Here is a 17,596-nt window from a genome sequence, read left to right as displayed (position 1 = left end):
CTGCTCTCAAGCCGCCCCCACCCACCCTTTGGCTTCTCCTAGCCACCAGCAAGCCACAGCGAAGGCGCAAGGAAGCGTTGTACGAGCCCACCAGAGGTGTAAGCCCAGGGACTGCACGCTAAGCTTTCCTTCCACGCCATAAACTCGGATGTAAAATAAATCCACCTTAGCCCTACTGGGCTTCTGCTTTTGATTTTAAGGTCAGACACAAGCCACAGCCCCCTGCACGTGGAGCAGCACCAGAGGCTAGGACACAACTGTGTGCTCAGTAAGGACCCAGGGACTGGCATTTCCCAACATCTTAGCAGCTTCGGGAAGCAATGCTGAACCACCTTCTGAGCCACATCACGCAGCAAACAGTACGGCAAGGAGCCTTTCTGAAGCGAGTCCTCGTTAGCACCAGAGCAATCCTGACTTGGGTAGCTTCCAGCTCAGAAGCACGGCCACTTAGCACCATTGCGTTCACAGACCCCAGGAGCGAATTCCAAGCGTGGAAGTCAGTCCGATGCTGCATGACGAGAGTTACGAAGTCTGGGCACAGGCTGCTATCGAGCACGGTGGCTCCCAACCCGACTGAACATCAAAGCACGTTCCTCGCAATTTAGGCATTTGGTGGTAAAACCGTAGCAGAGGGCTTGACAAGCAGCATCAAACCCACTGGGATAACATCACATGACAGCTAGAAGACCTTGACATGACCTAAACATCTGTACCACCACCGTATCAGTTAATTTCCTACCATCACACTAGGTCTGTCTTAAACAGAATTAACTGGAGCCATACGCAACAGATAAGCAAAATGTCTTTCTGCATGCTGCACAGAAAATACTTGGACACCAATTTGCTGTTACAGACCTAAGTTTCCCTTACCTCACTGGATCTCTCCCATGGGTAAGACTTGCGCGTTCTCCCTCACATTCCTCAGCACTGTAAGCTCATCTCTTAATGACGAGAATGACATGAGACCTCGCTTAGACTTCTTCATTCGACCTTTGAATCATTTACCGCTTCTCTCTGGTAGAGTATTACAAACCATGCTTTGCTCTCCTCCCAAGCAGCTCCTTGTTCTCAGTATTGCCCCTGACACCCTATTTTTCACGCGTTCCTAGACACGGGCCTTAGGACAGGAGCAGCCTGTTCTCTGCTGCACAGTCCTCCAAAAGGGAACACCTCCCCTGGCCAGGGGCACTTACTGCCATCTGCAAACACTGGGAGAAAACGGTTCATTTTTAGCGAGGCCTCAACACTGTTCAAGAGACCTGTTGCCTAACTGAAAGGCACAGACACAGAATACAAGGAAAACCCAGCTGGCTTCAACAAAAATAAAAAAAAAAAAGGCAAAACCCCACCACCACATCTAAATGGTTTGCTCTCTATCACAAAGCTCGCCAAGCGGCCCAAATTCAGGACTTCAAAACTTGAGGTTACAGCGCAGAGAGGCCTGACCGCCTGCGGGTAGACCTTCAGATGTTTTTGCGGTCAAGACGCAAGATGAACCCAACCGATGTCGCCTCTTTCCTGCAAACCCAACCTGAGGGGGGACAGAGACGCGTGCTCCACAAGACACGGACGAGTCCACTCCTACTCCTGCAGAAAGGCTCAAGGCAAAGTGCGGATATTCGCCCACCACCGCACTACAGCAAGCGGAGCCACGTGGATCCAAAGACTGGGAGAAACTCACTTGCTGGTTGGCCATTGTGTGATACCACCAGAAAAGTCTTGTAGTGATGTAGTAAGCCACCACCACGTCCACAGTGTAGTGGTCATGAGCAAGGAGGATGCAGAACATCCCAACCATGCTGAGCGCCCAGCAAAGCCAGTGATACCACCAGAGTCGCCGTGGGGAATCTGCAAAGAAGCACAAGCAGCGATTATTTCAGAGCGTAACGTGATCGGCGCACAAGCCTGTTGCTGCAATTAGCAGAGGACGGGGACTGCAATCCTGGGTGGGGAGTGCAATGCCTGCATTGGGATTAAGGGCAGGAATGGTCAGATCACAAAATAAGTACCGTTCTCTTAAGGTGTAACTTAAAATTGTACTCAGGGGCAATCAGATCCTTGGAAAACAGGAAGGTTATGAAATCTTTGAGAAACAGGCCCCATACGTAACAACATAACATACCCTGGTCAGCAAAATTAACTGATTTGCATTTCAGTATTGATTCTATAGAGACAAAAGGCAAGAGGAATGGATCGCCATCAAAGTGAAATGCTTGACTGAGGCCCGATCCTTGCAGAACGAGCAGCCTTGCGTTCAGCATGGCACTCGTCTCTAGGCCCGGAGACACAGCTGAAACACTGTGCACCAGGCAGGGCACCATCAAGGTCTCAATTATACCCTGAACAAATTTTTCTTGCAATAAAACGCTTAATTCAGACATCTACATGGTAAAGTGTTTTATTTTGTCTCCAAAGTTTTCTTTTTCAGTAATGAAAAGGTCTTTGAAGTTCTCTCATTTCTCACGGGAAAAGCGTGCATTTTTACTCTAATTGCATTTAGTGCTCAGCACGAGGGCAACTCTTTGGCTAGCGAGGGATGCCACGGGAGGGAATGCCACAGGCACAGTCACCAACTTACACTCTTTGATAAATAAGTACGTAAGAGTTAAGATGACGGTGTGACCGCTGTACAGATAGTCGCCGCACATGTTGTGGGATCCTGTGATGGACAACCCTCCGCCAGCAATCAGCTTCATTATCCTCCGCAGGTGAGATTCCCAGTCTCCAAAAAGCTGGCGGAAGAGCAAAACACAAAAGCAGGGTAAGAGACCAGCGCTAACCTGCTGGAGCCGAAAGCGATGGCGCTAGCCAGCAGCTTTGCCTTCCAGTTATTCCCTCCTGCTGCCCAGGACACAAGAACCATCAGTACATCCCAGCCTTTTCCAAAAGCCAGCAGCACGTTTCCAGAGGGAGAGAGACTGGGCGCGAGGCAGGAGCTCACTTGTTACCGATGCTTTGCACCCATCACGGCCAGCGTTCACGTGAGCACAGGCTGCGTGCATCTCCACTCATTTGTCCAAAACGTTGTTTTAAGGATTCAATGCATGAAGAATCAAGGCAATTGTTTCAATTGCCCTATAAATACAACATCCCAAAGGACTACTCTCTTTTCCTACGCTCACAATATAGATTGAAAAGGCACAGAAAAAAAGGCCTTTTTTTTTTTTTTAACAGGTCACTTCCAGTTGCAATGAAAAACGTGGCATCTTTTCTATTCCAGAAGTTGTTAAACCCCTGTCAGTGGCTGCTCTCAGAGCCTTATGGTAACACAGGTAAGCGAGCAAAAATTGTTTTCTATGTTATTTATAAGCACTTATTGCTGCAACCATGCAAAGGCGTGATCCTTCTCCCAGGTCGTGCTGGTGGCCTTTGCCAATGTTTGTGGCTGTGCAGGAAAATGGTTTTTAGTTGGAATCTTCAAGCAGAGCGAATGGGTTCAGACCTCCTTTTATTCATGACATTCTTGCCCTGGGATATACAATGGGTTTATATATATATATGTGTGTGTGTGTATATATATATATGTATATATGTATAAACCTCAGATATATACAGTGAGGTTCAGAATAATGGCTCTTGGAAAACCTACACCTTCCGTAACACAGACTCAAAACCCAGCTTCACCAACAGAAAGGAATTAAAACTATTTCCAGCTAGAGCTAAAATTGTCATGTTCTCTACACATCTGTCTGTCCTTCTGTTCAAGAGGCAATGCACTCTAAAACAAATCAAGCTTAATTTAATTCCTTTTGTTTGTAACAGCGCAGGCCCTACAGATGATAATCCAACGGAGAACAGGATGAACCACCCAAGCTGTGCGTCCAGCTGCCGAAACCCAGCTTCAATGCGCAGAAGAGAGTACCTCACCCCAAACTCTAAGGCCTTGGGGCGTCTTCAAAATAATTTCTTTCCACTTCACATTTCAAAAGAAACCTAAGCGGTGTTTGTCAGCGCACAGAGCCAAACTTCTGCGCTGGCTTTAGCTCACACAATCCAACTGAACCATAAGAGGTTCCAGTTGAACGTGAGGAAGAACTTGTTGACTGTGAGGGTGCCCGAGCCCTGGCCCAGGCTGCCCAGGGGGGCTGTGGAGTCTCCTTCTCTGGAGATCTTCAACCCCCGCCTGGCCGCTGTCCTGTGCCCCCTGCTCTGGGTGAGCCTGCTTGGGCAGGGGGGTGGCACTGGGTCAGCTCCCGAGGGCCCTGCCAACCCCTGCCATGCTGGGATTCTGGGACCCATGTGAGCAACCGGGACATTCTTCCACACCTGATTTGCTCTGACCCACCTCCAACCCATGATGGGGCATTTCTGAGAAAACTTCAGCTTGCCTTAGGAAAGCCAAATTGAAGCAAACCAAGTCCTTCTGGTGAGGACGCCCCTCTCCCTCCTCCCAGGTGACCAAAGGGCCGCTGACACTGTCCCAGGACTTTGCTCTTCCTGCTCCCAGCTCTAAAACAAGCCCGAATGTTAAACAAATCCACAAAGAAAGTGTGTGTCATGGGACAAGCACAACTGGAACGGACCAAGCACCTCCAGGAACCTGAGCTCAAAGGAGCAGGACTAATGGATCAATGCACGTGACTACACCTGTGCTGCATCCTTACCTCATTTTATGAGGTTTTAAAATCCCTGATAACCATTTACCAGTCAGAAGACGACACCGATCCCCCTGGCTGGCCATTACAGGCATGTTTTTCTTTTATTTTCAAGCTTGGTCTTGTTTTAAGAACGGGAAATTACTAATTTCTGACAGATTTAAACAGGGTCTTTGCAGCAATTAAACATTTCCTGCTAACACTGCCTTACGAAACATGAAAATGCTCCCGAAAGCTCACTCTTCACAATCATCTATAGCTCAGTAAGGTGCTGAGAGGTTATTCTTTTCCCACCAGTGTATTTATAGCTTTCAAGAAAGCCCAGCTAATCCTCAGTCTTATCGGGGCAATAGAAGAGCACGGGACAGGCTTGTCTTCACTTGAGTAATGAGATGGACTTGCCAACGCTAGAAATTTCCAAAACTGGCAGATTTACTCACTTCGGCCCATAAATATCTGTGGTCCTTCTCCTTTCGTTTCGTAATGGCTGATTGACCAAATACAATGTTGACTCCTCTCCCGCCGGCCGCTCTTCACAAAAGACCTCGGTCCCTCAAAAAGCCACACGTGGCTTGGCAAACACTCTGCCTTGTCAAACAACCGGTGTAGTACGTTTGCTGGCTTTACTTCCCCAGGGAACCGAAGCATTTCGGCTCCCTACGTACCAGCAATCCCCACCGAAAGGGCAACAGCTCATGCACCAAGTCAAACCAAGCTTTTCCTACTTGTACATCACTGATTTTGCTACCTGTCACCCAACTCAGGGCTGTGCACACGAAGCCGTTGAACTGTGCATGCAGTATACGTTTCACAGGAATTACTTCTTCCCCCCCTTTTCTCCTGCTTAAGTCAAGCCATAGCACAAACAACGCCAGGAGGGGCCCAGGGATGAACCACGATGGAGAAGAGCACCTTGCTCCCTGCCGTAGGAGTCCAGCCTGTATGAGGTTGCACGTCCCTACCACGAACAGCACGTTGCGCTAAGGACCACGCTTTACGCTTAATGCTCGTGTGACACGAGATGGATGTGACACCAAGTGCCCTTGTCCCATCTCCACCCCGAGCACGCAAATCACCCTTCAAGGCTGCCTACAAGGGTCTTGCCTAAGCAGCTCTGTCTCGGTAGCTTGGTTTCAGCCACGGCTTTCGCAAGCCCATTTTATTCCTCGGCACAACAAACAGGAGTCAGTGCTGGATCAGGGAGGAGGTGGCAAGTCCATATGCCAACGCAAAAGTGTGTGCAGGGACAAAGGGCTGCAAAGGAGGCAGAGTTGCACCAGCCTTAGGAAAGCCTCTTTGGGCCATTTTCAAATACAAACCGTACCTGGATTTGACACAGTGTTTAGAAATAAATGAGTCTCACACGGCACCTCCACAGGTTGCACACCTTCGACTGCTTTGGGGGAGACAGAAGAACGCCGACTGGGCAAGCGAGTTGGAAATGCTACAGAAGCTGCGTGGATTAGCGCCTCGAGAAGGGTGGGGACGCCCGCACTGCCCAAAGCACCCGCCAGCACCCTCATGAACCGAGAGGGAAGCTGACGATCTGCGCAAGGACCTCCCGACCATGCCAAACTGGTGTTTTCAAGTTAGTAACAATTATTGAGAAAGTGCTGCTCGCAGTTTTGGTAACGGCAGGACAAGGGGAAAACATGCAGATTAAAATCCGGAAAGGCAGCCGGAAGAAGTTTACCTTTGGAGAACACTTGAAATGCATGCCAGGTACTGGGAGTGTAGTCACGTACATGGTAATACACCGATACAGATATAGTGTGCCAACTATACAGAAAAATCTTCTGCTTATTATAGACCTAGAAGAAGGGAGAAAAAGAGGAAAAAATAAGGTCACTCAATGCAAACAAAATATGCAAAGGTAAATAAGATGAACTACCAACTGTTCCCTTCTGGAACTTGTGACAGTGCCAGCCTCCACCCGAGAATACTGAATTACTACAAATATTCCCACGCTTCACAGGTCAGAAAGAAGAGAAACTCAACATTACCCATGAAGGTGATTACAGAAAATACAAGGATTAGAATACAAAAGCCTGCGCAGATTTAGTGTTGAGGACTAAAAGGGATTTCATGCCCCACACCCCTCCAATTAGCTTTGAGCGGTCACCAATTTTCTATTCAAGGCAGGGGATAAAGTTACTATATTTTCATTATAAGATGAAAAGGAATAACTTTATTTTGGCTGACACATGCACTTAGTAATTCCAAAGGGCTGCCTGAGGAGAAGGAGCTTGTGTGACCCAAACGAGTGAGATCACATCTTTCCTCAGCAGCACCGAAGCGGGAGCAGTTCCCATCGGCAACAAAACCTCCAAAATATAAACAGAGAGCCGCGTTGGCTACGGGACGGGGTGTTTTCACGGGAAGCCAAGGCAAACAGCCATAGCTGCAGAGATGTATCCACCGAGGGCTGCCGGCGAGTCGCGGCGTACGCAGAGGACACGGATGTCCTTTGGGGTACCGCCAGCAAGAACACGCGGGGGAAAGAGCTGCAGCTTGAGTCGGGAGCGACGGCCAGCCCCAAAACCGGCCCGCTGGGCTTCATGGCCACACACCATCACACGCGAAGAGCTACAACAGTCAAACCCGTCTGGCACATCCGCCAGCGTCACAAAAACCAAGGGCAAATCCAAAACCCAGCTACAGCAGTTCATGACCTTCACCATACCACCTCTTTGCACCCCGATGGCTACAGACCCTGGTGGTTTCGGTTGATTTTAAATCCTTGTTATTTACCATTATGGTCGTTTGGGAATACAAGGGTTATAACACCAGTTGCAACTTCTGGCATTCACTTGTTGCTAATCTGAAGCATTCACTGTTTAAAAAATAGTATTTCTACCAAGCCGAGCTCTTTGGACGCTCAGAATTGGCCATGTTTTTTATTTTTAATGGCTTTTGGCAGCGTTATTGAACTGTAGTGCTGCGCTCCGGGAGGAGTACGACTTCCCAGTGCCAGACTGGTAACAACTCCAGTGCCTCAATTCATCAGAACAGCTTCAGCTATTACGGTGTAAACGCCGTCCGTGCTCACGTGCTCGCGGCTGCTCAAACACTGTCATTCCTATTTTTTCTTCCCCTTCCTGCTGCAAACACGGCCAAAGCTGGGACTTAAAAATTGTACTTTATTAATGTAGCTCCGTGGACCCAAATTGAAGAGCAGAAGGTACCACGCCGTCGTGGCAGTGGTTCTCCTCCGCGTTTCGTGGGGAGCACCCTCGGAAGGGTGATCCAATGAAGATCTCACAGTTGTGCCTGGCTTTTACAACCAGGCATGAACTTGTTTTTCCTTACAACCTGGTACAAAGCAAACGAGGGCTGGGGATGAAAGCCTGAGCAGCACTGCATTTCAAGAGACAGAAGAAGCAGCAGTGTTTTACCGAGCACCGAACTTTTTCTTTTTAACTAAAATTACCCACAAACCTACTTGGTTTAGCTGGATTTAGCACATTTTAGCTTAGGAAAGTCTGCGTCAAAGTGCTCTGTACTGTAATATTAAAAAAAAAAAAAAAACAAAAAGCCTCATATTTTCCTTTCTCCAAAGGATTTGTGTGTGTGCGTGGGTGATCACACGCCAGCTGCAAGCACAACCTGTAAGCTTATTCCTGGCCAAGACAACTTCCATTACAACTCCCCAGACCTCGCCCAATGCGGGTAGCCAGCACACGGCTTTTTCAATCCCATGAGCTGAATCAGATGTCAAGCACGGCCAAAAACCAGCATTGTACTTCTCCCAAAACATCTGGGAATGCTTCCCAGAGAAGTTAATTCTGCCTCGGCAGCTTGCCTGGACTCCTCGAGCTCCCCACGGTGTCTGCGGAAAAAAAATCTTGGGCAGCCCGGTGTCCCCAGCCAAGACCTGTACTCCCCCCTGCTCCTGCTTCCTGGTGAGAAACCAACCCAACCCAACGCCGTGACCAGCAAATCTAGAGTCTTGCCCCGAAGCCAGTCAGAAACTCCAGTCTCTGCCTGAGGGTAAAATTAATTGTCAGGCAAGAAAGCAGTAATGGAGGCCAAGGGAAACCCTGCACTGTGGTTAGCTGGACTGACACACCCAACACCCTCTTCCATTTTGGCCCTGACTTTGCAGTCCAACAAAGAAGACACATAGGGTCTATTCAGTGTCACCATGCAACTTCCGGACTAAACATTCCTTCCTCAGTTCCCTACATAGGAGCCACAAAAAAGAGTCCATGAACAGGTAAAGAATGAGATGATGCATCAGCAGAGGAGGAGACCCTCTTTGGGGTGGGCAGCCGCGGGAACACGCTTGTGCCTGGTTTTCCAAAGGAAAGGTGATATGCCAACCACAAACTGCTTAATGCCACTCGACTCTGAACACTTCATTCACAGCCATGGCAGCACAAGGGTACATCAGACATGCGTGGTAAGGCAGCCCAAGGCGTGGATTTACGGCAGTACAAATACCCTAGATGCGGCATCCGCACGCACTCGGTGGAGGGTAAGCAGTAGGGCACTTCCACGGGCAGGCAAATTCTCCCTCTCGATTCTGACCAGTACGAGCAAGGAGGCAGACAGTGACTAAGACCTTGCAAATTCCTTGCATATCTATGCTTTTGCTTATCTTAGGGTTATCTGTGGGCATACTTTGTGTTTGACATCCCCTACCCCGTCTAATGTCAAGCAGAAAACGTACCTCGGCGCTTGCTCACGCAGCAGCGTTTAGGTGCACAGACTAAAGCGCACAGCCTAAATCACAATCTCGGGGTGGGTCTCTACATCAGGCAAACTACAGCGGCACTAAATCCATCCCAAGTGGGTTTGCAACCGTGTTCACAGCAGTGTGAGCTGTGCTCCCCCCACACAGACCGGCCAGTCAGCTGAGCTAAGAACACCATTATACCCAATTCATGGCTTTCACCCCTGAAAAGGGCTCAAGTTAATCGTGCAGGCCAACAAGACCAGGGTTGTATCTCAGTGTCTTAGGTAGCAGTTGGACTGAAGTTCTCCCTTTTGCAGCAGCAGCTCACACAAACTGCAGTTTGCCTATGGCACGACACCTATTTCAGTTTGGGAAACCAGAATCAGAAAGACCATGAGAAGCTTCATTTTGTTGGGATGTAAACCAGCATGCGCCCTCCAGAGGCTGTCGGAAGCCTACCCTAGCACTCAGTTTTCAAAAGGTTTTACTTACTTGTATTTTAAGAGCAGCCACTGAACAAACCACAGTCCTACAAGGATCATGCCGTTGATTTCACAAATAGAAAAAGCCCATTGCACCCGATCAAAGCGATCAAAAAATGCATCTGGTAGGGGAGGCTGCACCTCCTTGGGAGGCACTCGTTCATGAACGACTGAGATAGTCACTGTGGTAAAGACGAAACAAAAAAGTGCATAAATAAAAGCCAGGAAAGTCTTGCGCCATTCCATAGGATACTGCGAGCGCTCTGGCTCTGGCATGGGGATCTGGATCATCTCCTTCTTATACCCATTTGGCATCCCGTTCAGCTTCATTTTACTGCTAAAGCCATTCTCGCGCGTGGCGCCGCTCACGCTGACGCGAATGTGCCCGTTGACGTGCCCGTTTTTGTGAACCTCGATGTGGTGAGCCATTTTTAAAGTTTCGATCATGTGCAATAGCCGCTGTCCGCTGTCGGAAGACACCCGGGAGAGAGGTGTCGTCTTGAAATCCTCCTCTGTGAGGTTGATCAAATCCTGCCCGGTGAAGCTCTTCAATGGCTCACAGTACTCCGGCACAGCATTTTCCGTTAGCCAATTCGTCACCTCCTCAGGTGACCACAACACCACTTCTTTCATCTTGCCGGGCAGCGGGGGCACAGTCTGACATGGATTTTAAATTGGGCAGCAGCCACTGCGACTCCAGCGCGTCGGAAAGCTCCTCCTTGGCTTCATCTTGTCCGAGGGAGCAGTTTGGCGAGAGGCGAGTCCCCGTCTCTAACCGCCCGAGGATCCAGGCGCTGCGGCAAGCACGGGGAGCGGCTCACATCATATTAGCGGTGGCATTCTTCTCCCTGGGGAGGGGAAAAACCCAAACCCAGTCGTTAGGACAGCATTTACCCATAGTTTGCAATTCACATTTAAAGACAAAACTGCTGCAAAAGAATAGCTCGACTCTGGCATGGAAGAGACCACTTGATGTGAGCTCCAGCCTTGTACACACCGAACCGTCCTTTCCAAGCTTGCTACTGACTTCGAGAGCTTTGGGGGGTTTCTATTATAAACACCACTTGCAGCTGTGGGAAGGCCTCCTTCCTGCTCTCTATCTGCTGCATTTTCCGTTACTATGCAGGTCTGGTCCATACCCAGCACCCAAACTCCCCTTAAAATCACAACACTAATGGATTTAAGGATCTACCCAGCACCCAAACTCCCCTTAAAATCACAACGCAAATACAGAGCAAATGTTTATTCGTGTCGCAAACCTCCCCCCCAGCCTGGTATCTCAGTGCAACGCCTCGCACCCAGTCACTGAACAGGAAGCCTGGTTTTTGTCCTGCAAGGCACCCTTCCGTTCTGCACACCAAAAGCAATGGGGCGTACCACAGAAAATGCTTCTCTACAGGGCAGCAACACACACAACAAGTGATGTAGATAGGCATGGATACACCTGCGAGCTGAAGCACCAGCAGGAAAAATCAAGGCCCAAACAGGTTTGCATGAAAATAAACCAAAGCATCCAGGTTTGCAGGACTCGAGCAGACGTTCAGCAGCTCTCCCAGGTACATTTTACAGTTTCCACGGTATATACTGCTACAATTCAGATTAACATTTGTCATTGGCTAAAAAAGGAACCAGTAGAAAAATGAAAGTGAAACTTGAAAAAAACCCCAAGTAACTGGGTAACAAGCTTCTACAGTCGATTAATTACAAAATTAGCGTAGAAATCTTAGAAGAGCTGGTCACTCCCCATACGAAAATTCCAGGAAATCAGATGTTACTTGCTGGAACCTCTTCCTGCATTTCGGAGACAGGAGCAGCAAAATCCTCAGCACGAGACAGCGATCACGTGGCAGTGAACGCCATCGGGAAATTCCCAGGTCCGAAACGTTTATTCAGCAAACAAACAAACAAGCAAGCAATGGCCCTCCCCGAGGAAAGAGAGCAAATGGCCAGGACCCCCGTCTCCAGCCCCCCGGCCCCCCGGCCCAGGCTCTCCTGCAGGAGCCGGCAGCACGGTAAACCCAAAGTGACCTGAAGAAAGGAACTGCATGGGGAAAAAACACTTTGTATTTTCAAAGTTGTATCGTGCCTTTTTCAGCTTAAAGAATATTTTTAAGCTCTCACAAGCTACCAGAATTTTGTGTTTCAACCCAAGGAGCGAAGCTGCCGCTGAGGAAAACCAAAATAATCGACACTACTGGCACGACTTGAGTAGAAGTGGTACAAAACAGAGACCGAGCTGTAGCTCCTATGCAAAACGGGACCACGTTGCACATCAATGTATTTTTTGACCCATTACCTCTAAACCGAGCAAGAAACACAAGCTGCAGATTTTAACCCGTTTCTCCATGGAATGAACCAGGTCTGGTGACTGAGAAAAGAAAAAGCTGTGGACGAAGGACCGGCAGCACTTTGCGTACGCCACCCAGCACGTGCATTTAAATCCGTGGAGTGAACAGGGATGAAGACGAACGTTCCCTCTTGCGAATACCTGCGCTGCTCTAAAGCAGCGGACGAGAGGATACAGCTCTATTTTCTTTCTTTTTTTCCCCCGTGGGGTTCTGTGTACTGAGGAAGGCTTTCAGCCACAGATTGCTCCGTTACTCAAGTTGCGTTTAGCAAATTGGTATTTAGTTACACAGCTCTGAACATGGAAAAAAGGAAGGATTGAATTATGCATGTTAACCCACACGAGGAACCCCTCCCAGCCTCTGGCCGAGGGAGAGCAGCTCGGCTCTCCACCACGCTGGTCCCCGCTGCACTCCCTGGGCCGCCTTACCGCAGGGCACCCGAAATCCTGGGTCTGGCACCAGCCAGCACGGAGCTCCAGCACGGACCCTGCCTCGCCACTCCACGCCAGCAGAGCTGGTGTCACCAGCAGTTACGGGAGGTGCTTTGCCTCCAGCTCCCCGTCCGGGCTCAGCCTGCGCGCGAAGGGCGACGGCAGCCTTGAGCGACCTCGCTTACCCGTGCCCGGGCTCGCCGACTGCAGACCGAGGGGACGGCAACACCATCGCCCCTGTGATGCCCGCCACGCGTCAGCCTCAAGGGATGCACCAGTGATTCACAACCGAGGAATCGGTGTCTGCGTGAAGGGAAATGCAGGACACGCTTTCACGCTTGTCCTAGGGTCGAAACTCAGGCCGAAATCCATGAGACACAAAACCGCACAGCATCGAGTTCACAACTGACACGAACAGACTTCTCTACAGGCTCGCTGTTTCCCAGCATAGCGCCTTACAATCTCGATAAAGCCCAAGTTATTTATTTTTTAATCCTTCTACACACCTGGGCAGCAGGACCTCATTTTCCTGTGCCATTTAACAACTACATCGGCTGCCTCTCCAAGTTTTCCTTTACAAATTCAGCATGGATTCGGGGTTGTCGGAGCACTCTGCTTACACCACGAGGTGGGGCAATATTAAACCTTTCCCATCTTGAACACGGGAGTGACTGGATCGGGTTCCCAAACCACCCAGAAAGGAGGGAAGCAGAGCTTCACCATTAACCTCCCGACAGACCAGCCTTTCCGTCCAACAGCCCACAAGGCTCCTGCGGGCTCAGGGATTCCGGATCCCACAGACACAGTGCCAAGGGCTGCATTCCTCGCTGCTCAGGAGCCTGCAGCCAACCTCCAGATCCCATCTCCCGCCTGGCCAGGCACACGCAGCTCCTCCTGCCACGACTGAGCTGCTAGGCTTTAACGTGAGCTCTGCGTGGAGCCAAGAGAACAAATGTTTGTTGCCAGCTGCAAACACCACTCTGATCCTGGCACCAGAGTTGTAACGTGCTGGTGCAGCCCCGCGATGCCCGGCCATGTTGTGAGAAGCAGCAGATGTGTCTGTGTCTCGCAGGAAAACGGCAGGGTTTGGCAACATTGCTGAAAGCCATCATCAACCCAGAAACTCGCTTGTGCTCCGAACTCACCATCAGTAATGCTATCAAAGGTACACACAGAAGAACAACGATTGCTCAATTCCAGTTTTTGTGTCTTTTTGGAACGTAAACTATAACTCCTAAGAGCCTTTGGTGGTTTTACAAACGAGCCCTCTCGCACAGAGGCACACCCCCCCCATCTCGTCCCCTGGGGCGGATGGACGGCGATGGCACGGGGCTCTCCCAGGAGCAAGGTGCTTCCCAGCAGGAAGCTTCAGCCCTCGCGGGTGACGTGCGCGGGAGCGCGGCGCCGGGCAGGCGCAATCCCAGCCCACCCCTACCACCCCGCAAATCCCTATCGACCGCCCTTTGTAAAAGCGGAGTCACTGATACTCACGGGAGGAAGGCTTAGAGGAAAGAAAACACTCTGCCGAGGACGCAGGCCACGGAGCCGTTCCCACTGAGAGTTAAAACGAGGAAAACCAACCAGAATTTCCATCATCCAAACCTCCCTTTCACTGCCTGTCTAATGGGGGAGGAATAGGCAAAAACGCTTCTTTAACAAACACCTTCCAGTTTGTCACATTAAAAAAACCTCACGTTCTAGCATGCGTTCGTGGAAGCTTGACCAGGTGAGGTTCGCAGAAACGGTATGGGGGGCGAGCAGCCCTTGGTGGCCCCCTTGCTTCTACAGAAGGTCCTCTCCCGTGCACAGAAGGTGGGGATGGGCATCGGCTGCTGCCGGGACGCTCCGCAGGCTGAGCTTGGTCCCACTGCCCCAGCAGGTCATGGGGACGGGCAGGGGGACGGGCGCGCACCCAAACCTCCCCAGCTTTGATACGGGTCGTCGGCTCGGGCCGGGCCACTAAAACGCTGCCTCCATCCGCAGCAGGTTGCTTCGTTAAGGACCCTGTATCTGATAACGAATTATAAAAAACAGCGTGATTATCGCAATAATACCAACTGCACTGTGATAATGACACCACATAAACCCCGTATCTCAAAATACCCACAGCACACGACTGAGCAGGCCGAAATAACTTGCGCGAGGGCTCCAGTCCCGCCCCCTCGTGTTTGCATGACCTTTTTTCCCCTGGTTCCCAGCTAACTCTGAGGTGCCAGCTCAGACCTTTCGCTTTCCCGGCAGGGAGCGCTCAGCCTGCCCACAGGAGGGCTGCGATCCCACGGGCACAGCCCCCCCGTGCGCTACACGAGGATCCGAGCGCGCACCACGCAACCTGGCGGAGGAAGGCCGCTGTGCGGACACGCGGCTGGGCGCAAGGAGGGAGGGTGGAAGCAGCCCCCTCTTCGGTTCAAGGGCAAGAAATTCCTCGGCTGGCTACGCCTCCACGCGTGACTTGGCGGCCAAGGTGCAAAGGAACGCTGCAGTTTTCTGTCTCTAGGTCTGCCCCGAGGATAGCTGAGCACGGCCGTGGGACGTCACTGTGTCACCTTTCACGCCAAAGCCCCCGTCTCACCGCGGAGCGAGCGGCGGAGGCCCGCCGGGCAGGTGGCACGGGACTGTCTGGGGCGGCTGTGGGGTCCAACCAAGCCCGGCCATGGCTGACAGGGTAACGCACCGTCCCCCGTTACCTCCGAACTTCCAAGCAGAAAGCATTACGCCTTGCAATTAATGCTGATGAGGCAAGACCACATCCACCTAAAACAGCAAAAGAAAAGAAAAATCCACACCCAAAAAACCCCCAATCCCAAACGCGGTTTGTTCATCTCCAATCTCCACCTAAAGTGCTCTGAAACCCTTCTGAAGAAAACCAAAGCCTTCCCAAATGAAATCACGCCTTCCTCATGTTTGTACAGTGCCTTTATCCTCCAAGCGAGGACCTTTGCTGCCAAGGCAACAGTCGCTATAGAAATCAGTAAAGCAACCAGCCAGCTCCGAAACCCGCCAGCTCCTCACCAGGAGCCAGGGAGACTCTCGAACCCTTCGGGGCGCTGGGTGCGCTTCAGCTGCGGCACTGAGCATCCTTCCCAAACACCCCAGAAAGCCGAGATGATAAAACCATCAGTAAAGAACAGCGTTAAAACGAGCAAGGTCCAGGGGCAAGCACAGTTTGAAAATGAAACAGGGACATTGGCTCCCTTGGGAAACAAGCGCCGGGATGCAACGTGTGCGCACGCGTGCGCAGGAGGGAATCAATTGCTGCGAGGATCGGAGCGTTAACGCTTTAGAAACCAACCCGCAAGTGAATTCCCCAAACCGCCCGGGGAGCACAAGTTACGCGGAGGCCGAGTGCTCCGGGTAAAGCCGGGAGCTCTCGTCCCGTGTCGTACAGCACGAACGGAGCTGTCGGTGGCAGCAGGGTCTGAGCCCCTCCCGCAGCCACCTCCTCCACGGGCATTCATCGCCGCTCACAGTAACGCTCCGATGCCTCGATACCTGGGTGCCCTGTACTTGCAAAGCACCTCTGCACACCGGTTTGCCACAGACTGTGTGCTGGGCATCACCAACGTGCCCACTGCTTCCCTCCCTCCGGGACCGCCCGCCCTCCAAACCAGGAATTGCCCCTTGCCAAGGCTGCACTGCTGGCAAGCGACCGCTGGCACTTCAAAGCATTACAACAAAGCTCCTTTTGAGCTGTAAATACAAATATATGCAAATACAAAATATCTGTAAGCACAAAATTGAGGCACAGGTGGGCTCACGAGTTTCACAGAGCTCTGAGCTCCGTTTGCAAGGTCGGTCCCAGGTGGAAAACATTGTCCTGTGGACACAAATCAGGGCAAGCAGAATTACTACTACGGGAAGAGAGGCTGGGATCAGCGTGTGAAGCAACGCCCACAGACCCCGAGCAGCCACTTACAGCTTCAGGGAGAGAAGGAAAATCGCCTCCATACTACACAAATCCCCCAGCAGCCCATTTTATCTAAATTACTCTATAGGAAGAAGAAAAAAACCCAACCCCCCATACATTTCCTATCCTAATTTAACAAAAAATAAGAAATTAAAATCCTCTCACAGGCAGGGATCTCGGTACAACAGCTCTGAACCCAAGCCCAGAGCCCAAGCCCAGCGGCGAGAGTTTCAAAATGAAAGCACTTGCATCAAGTCCGAATAACCAAACAGCAAATCTCCCGAGGGCAAACGCTGCCCGCGAGCGTCTCCGCTCCAAAAGGCATCGCCCACAGGGCAGGCGCCGCGTCGGCACACGCGCGCTCGCGGCCCGTGCTAGGAGGCAGGGGCACCTTTTCCCTCCGGACCTGATGAAGCCTCTCCCGTCTGCTCCCTCGGAGCCCTGCGCCTCTTTGCTCAACTTCCCTCCCGCCCTCCGTCTGCCCTGGGCTCGGAGGCAGTGATGGAAACCAGCAAGGGCTCGGGAGGGGCCGGAGCAGGCATCTCCTCACGGGAGCAGTTGCTGAGCTCGGCTCTTGCTTTGCCACTACGGAAATCCTGCCCGAGCGATGGAAGGGGTGGGGGGGGAGGGCAGGTCCCGCCTTTGGTTTGAGTTACAAACGCTTATTTCAGACTGAAAAGTCTCCTCGAAGGCAGGAGGGAGAGCCGGGCCCCAGGGCCAGAGCCCCGCGGGAACAGCTCTGGGCTTTCCTGCCGGGGCAGGGACGCCCCATGCGCCCGCGCCGCTCGGCACCACGGCCCTGACGCCGCCACCCCCCCGCAGCGCCGCGCACGCAGCGGGACCGGGCTGAGCATCGCCTGATTTTGGAACGCCTGCAGCAGGGAACCCGCCTGCCAACCCCTCGCCCCGAACGCTTGCAGTTCCGCGCAAGGAAGATGCAAATAGCACCGCAAAGTTAATTTGCACCGGGGAGGAAACCAACCCCAAACCCACAACTGCTAAGAATATCACCGCTGAGAGAAAGCGGGTTTGCGCCGCCTCAGCCCTCCACCCGCAGAGGGGTGTGTGAAAACGTCAACGGGCCGACACGAATTCTGGGGCGCGGGCCGGCTGCTTCAGCGCCAGGCTTTGCAATCCCCCAGCAAAGCCCCCCCC

At 51.6% G+C, this 17,596-nt stretch overlaps 1 protein-coding gene across 13 annotated transcripts in view; it reads right to left on the bottom strand.

Moving 5' to 3' along the window:
• SGMS1 (sphingomyelin synthase 1) overlaps window positions 1-17,596 on the bottom strand; it is a 76,446-nt gene that overhangs the window by 5,902 nt on the left and 52,948 nt on the right. For 10 of the 13 annotated variants that reach the window (XM_035893063.1, XM_009637541.2, XM_035893065.1 and 7 more), the window contains 4 exons: window positions 9,766-10,603; window positions 6,289-6,406; window positions 2,579-2,732; window positions 1,682-1,848 (listed from right to left, as the gene is read on the bottom strand). In XM_035893063.1, the coding sequence (XP_035748956.1) occupies window positions 1,682-1,848; window positions 2,579-2,732; window positions 6,289-6,406; window positions 9,766-10,388 (1,062 nt within the window). In that variant the 5' untranslated portion in view covers window positions 10,389-10,603. Of the gene's footprint in view, window positions 1-1,681; window positions 1,849-2,578; window positions 2,733-6,288; window positions 6,407-9,765; window positions 10,604-11,014; window positions 11,095-11,132; window positions 11,389-14,025; window positions 17,591-17,596 lie in introns of those variants that run through there. The other 3 variants (XM_035893074.1, XM_035893071.1, XM_035893073.1) reach the window with 3 other exon arrangements.

The sequence above is a fragment of the Egretta garzetta genome, unplaced genomic scaffold, assembly GCF_000687185.1.
Source record: "Egretta garzetta isolate BGI_Z169 unplaced genomic scaffold, ASM68718v1 scaffold234, whole genome shotgun sequence".
Classification (NCBI taxonomy): domain Eukaryota; kingdom Metazoa; phylum Chordata; class Aves; order Pelecaniformes; family Ardeidae; genus Egretta; species Egretta garzetta.
Note: the sequence above shows the minus strand (reverse complement) of the source record. Positions and strands in the feature narration are given on the sequence as shown.